The sequence below is a fragment of the Sinocyclocheilus rhinocerous genome, unplaced genomic scaffold (assembly GCF_001515625.1).
Source record: "Sinocyclocheilus rhinocerous isolate Xijiao unplaced genomic scaffold, SAMN03320098_v1.1 scaffold2953, whole genome shotgun sequence".
Taxonomy (NCBI): Eukaryota; Metazoa; Chordata; class Actinopteri; order Cypriniformes; family Cyprinidae; genus Sinocyclocheilus; species Sinocyclocheilus rhinocerous.
In genome coordinates this window covers 182,663-186,591 of record NW_015658760.1, presented here as the reverse complement: position 1 = coordinate 186,591, position 3,929 = coordinate 182,663, and the positions used below count along the sequence as shown (strand labels likewise).

Genomic DNA, 3,929 nt, shown 5'->3' with positions numbered 1-3,929 from the left:
GTCATGTTTAGACTTTTTCCTCTCCAAATACATTAGACATGTAGAAAATAATTTGTTTGTGCATAAATGTGTGCTGTAGGTTTGAAACGTATCCAAGATGTAGGCTACTCAGTATTGGTCAGTCTTATGCAGAGCCTGGCATGATTGTGACAGCACTGATCTATATAAATGATCCATTACAAATAATTCTCCATTATTTGTTTTCATGATAAATGTCATTTATTTGTTTGAAAAAACATTGTTTTAACTACATGTTTTATTGTTACAAAAGCATATATCTTTTAAATGACACTATCTCGTTATTAAGAAAAAAAAAAGTATTGTGTAAAGCAGTACACAAATAAATGTGAGTTGAAATTATGAATCATTTCTCGGGCTGAATATCAAGCGTGGGGCATCTGTTGAGGAGTGTAAGTGCAGGGAGGGCTCTGTGTTTTCAGCTGTGACTCTGCACACGTCAACACAGACACTGATTGAATTATTACTCGTGAAAATCACATCATTGTTCTTCAAGCTTTGCGTAGATGTGTTTATGTGAGTCTACACTCATAAAATGTCAGAGATGTGTTTTTACTGGAAACAAATCATACTACAGTACTTTGTGTAAGAATTTGCAAATATATTATAGGTTCATAGATGTTTTTATTGAGCCTTTTGCTTTTGCATACAAATCATCAGGGAAAAATACATTTAAAGCTGGTGTTAATTTGAGAAACATGTATGAGAGACTTTATGTTAGAAAGTTTGTTGGTTTTGTAAGTAATGCAAGCACAATCAACTTTGCAAAGTCATACTTTAGTATTAATTGTAATAAGCACTTTAAACCATCTACTGTCTACAGTTTCTGCAACAATAATCCCAGTTGCCTTCTCTATCTGTGAAGCACCACAGGTAATCTTTATTATGGTAGTCACAGAGGTGATCAGGCCTGCAGGTTTTGTGATTAACAGATGAATAGCAATCATTAGAAGTACAGCACATAATTGCCTTCATCATCCGTGTAGCACCATGGCTTGTATTTACAACATTTGGCACAGGCATGATTGCTGCGGCACTACTTTCCATTTTTAGCTTTACTGCGCCTCAGTGCAGTAATCCCAGTCATCTTTAATGTAACCAAGGCTAGTCTTACACCAGTAGTAGTCATAGCCATATGTGGCACAGGGGTGATCATACAAGCACATCTGTCCATTATCAGTGAGGCTGATGCCTGGGCTTATATTAATTAATTTCTGAAACGCGCCATGAACTTCAACTAATTTATTATTGTAACCAAAACAATCATCAACAAAAATCTCAATTGACTGCTGGGTCCATGAGAGCTCACTGTAGAGCCCGCTGAGCTGATCATTCAGGTCTGAGACACTCATCAGGGTTATGCCAGGCTCTTCTGGGTGGTTTCTTCCAATGTAGCCAAAGGAAAATGACTTTCTGTCATCAGTGTCGTGTTCATAACAGACGGCCGTCCAGATGTGAGAGGGCACTGACACCCTAAAACGATCTCCAGGGGTTCCCCTCTGTGGTATCCGTACATTGGGATCAGGTACTGTACCTGTGACAATGTAGGCTGTTGAAAAAGCACGATCCCTGTCAAGCATGCCTTTTAAGAATCTCCTCAGCGTGCTCTCCCAACTCTTCCAGTGGACACGGTTGAAACGCTCTTTCATAGGTGCAGCGTTGGTCAGTGTGTATGTTGCTGTACGGCCGTCTCCGCATTGGAAGCTGTTGGGGTTCAGGTGTCCACGATCATATCCGGTGCCACTGTAGTCACTGCTGATGGCTTGATTTCTTTTATAAAGGTATTTATTATTTTGATTCTCACGGACCATATGATCAATTGGTGATCGAGGTTGGGAAATCTGCAGAAGAAATATTATGTTATATGGTCATTTGATGTTTTATCGCTTGTAAGAAAAGACTTTTGAGGGGTGTTTTTTCCTATTTAGTTTCATAGGGTGTATTTTTCATACTGTTTGCAATGCAGACTGTCCTCCAACAAAAAACGACCCTATAGGTCGTTTGTGCAAGCACCTTATTACAACCTATATTTGCGTTTTAAAGTTTAGTGCCCTCTAGTGGGCATAAAAATAATGACAGTGTCTTGTTGCGTCTGTCGTCATGAAATGACGTATGGCTGTCATTACCAATCAAAATGCGTGTTTATTTAAATGCAATTTGTGGACTTTTACATGGTCCAACCCGATCTCACGGCAATCTGTACATATTTTACTAGGTGGCTAATTCATACGAATGACCACACCTAACCCCGCCCCTAAACCTACCCTCACAGAAATCATGCAAAATCGTGATTTACAGTGCATATACATTTTATGAGCACGTGCGTTCTTTGGGATCGAACCCATGATCACATGATTGCATATTGTCGTGTAACGCGATGCTCTACCAACTGAGCTACCAACTTTCAGGACATGAAAGTGTCCTGTTGCCGATAGGGGCGCAATTGTAGAATACGCTCTGATGGGTCGTATTTCAGGGATTTGGACAAACGACCTATGCGGGTGTATTGGTTGGAGGACATGTTGCTGCAATGACAAAACAAAAAGTAATTGAATTACAAAATAAATGTAACTATAATCAGTTACAGTTAGTAAGAAAAAATGTGTAATTTAATTACAATTACTTATGAAAATGTTAACGATTACAAAGGAGGTTACATCTGAATATTTACATACACATACAGATTTAATTGATTTCTTTCCCAAATTGCACTGCATGAGCATTTTACAGTTTCTTTTGAGAAAACCATCATATCATATACAAACAGACACCAATGTTTCAAAAAGATACAAATTGTTTTAGGACACATGCGTATTTGATAACTTTTATTTCCTATTTGTTTGATGTGTATGCTTTATTTATTTAATTAACTGTTTTTTTTCCCCAAGGCATTGTTAGATGCCAGTGTTTCCTGACATAGGCATGCAAAGATTTGATTTCATAAACAGTATCATAGCTGTTAAACTATATCTTATGATTTTAAATCTGTTTTTAACCTCAGAATGATCTCAAAGTAAAAGGCAGTACTAAAGTCTGATTTTGTGGTGGCTGTGTTTCAAAATGATTGTAATCTTAATTCAAATGCTGAAGGATTCTGAGAGTCTGACAGTAATCGGTGTTGAATACTAGTAAGGTTAAACCTGTCTGGTGTAAATGTCTGAAAATTATTAACAGTTGAAAACATTCATTAGAAATTTAGAAAAGTAATCAAAAGTAATCAGTTACATTAATAAAGTAATTGAAATAGTTACACTACATTTTAAATAGGGTAACTTGTAATCTGTAACCTATTACATTCCCAAAGCAATCTTCCCAACTCTGATAGTAAGTCACCTGTGGCTCGAGGTGCCAGATGTTTGATCCTCCAGTGTCGATTGAGCATCTAGGGTCCAATGTGTAGGCGCTGTAGAGAGGGATCTTGTGATGAACCGAGTACAGAGTAGCATAATATAAGCTCGAGTACCAATCAGTGTAATCATATTCTTCATTTTGCAGCTTCTGGCAGATTTTCATGGCATCTGGATCCATTCCGCTTGGTTCTGTGTGTCTGTAGAAATGCCATACACACTCATCAAAGCTATCGACCACTAATGCCTGAGCACTGAATGCTCTCAGCACGACACAGGTGATCAGACCCAGAACAAACATGGTGTGAAGCTGCTCCTGTGTTATAGAGCAGAGACAGCAGAAGCTCCGCTGCTTTAAACACAGTCACTGTCAGTGATGCTGTTGTGGGAGTGACTGAAATTAACTAATGAGGAGAAATGAGGAATGTGATGGGACCTTTCTTCATCATGGTTACGGGACTAATTTTAGAGCTGCCACATGTACAGAAACATGGATTAAAAACAAAACAAATAGAGGAATATACTAATGTTGCTCAATAATGCAGTGTTTGCAGTTTCCACTTC

At 38.1% G+C, this 3,929-nt stretch overlaps 1 protein-coding gene across 1 annotated transcript; it reads right to left on the bottom strand.

Annotated features, from left to right (window-relative positions):
* Positions 1-845: 845 nt before the first annotated feature.
* LOC107722980 (endonuclease domain-containing 1 protein-like) lies at positions 846-3,666 on the bottom strand. The gene is made up of 2 exons (XM_016531482.1): positions 3,352-3,666; positions 846-1,859 (listed from the first exon to the last, which is right to left on the bottom strand). Exons 1-2 carry the CDS (start codon positions 3,664-3,666, stop codon positions 1,074-1,076), a joined length of 1,101 nt encoding a protein of 366 aa, XP_016386968.1. The 3' UTR covers positions 846-1,073.
* Positions 3,667-3,929: the final 263 nt, after the last annotated feature.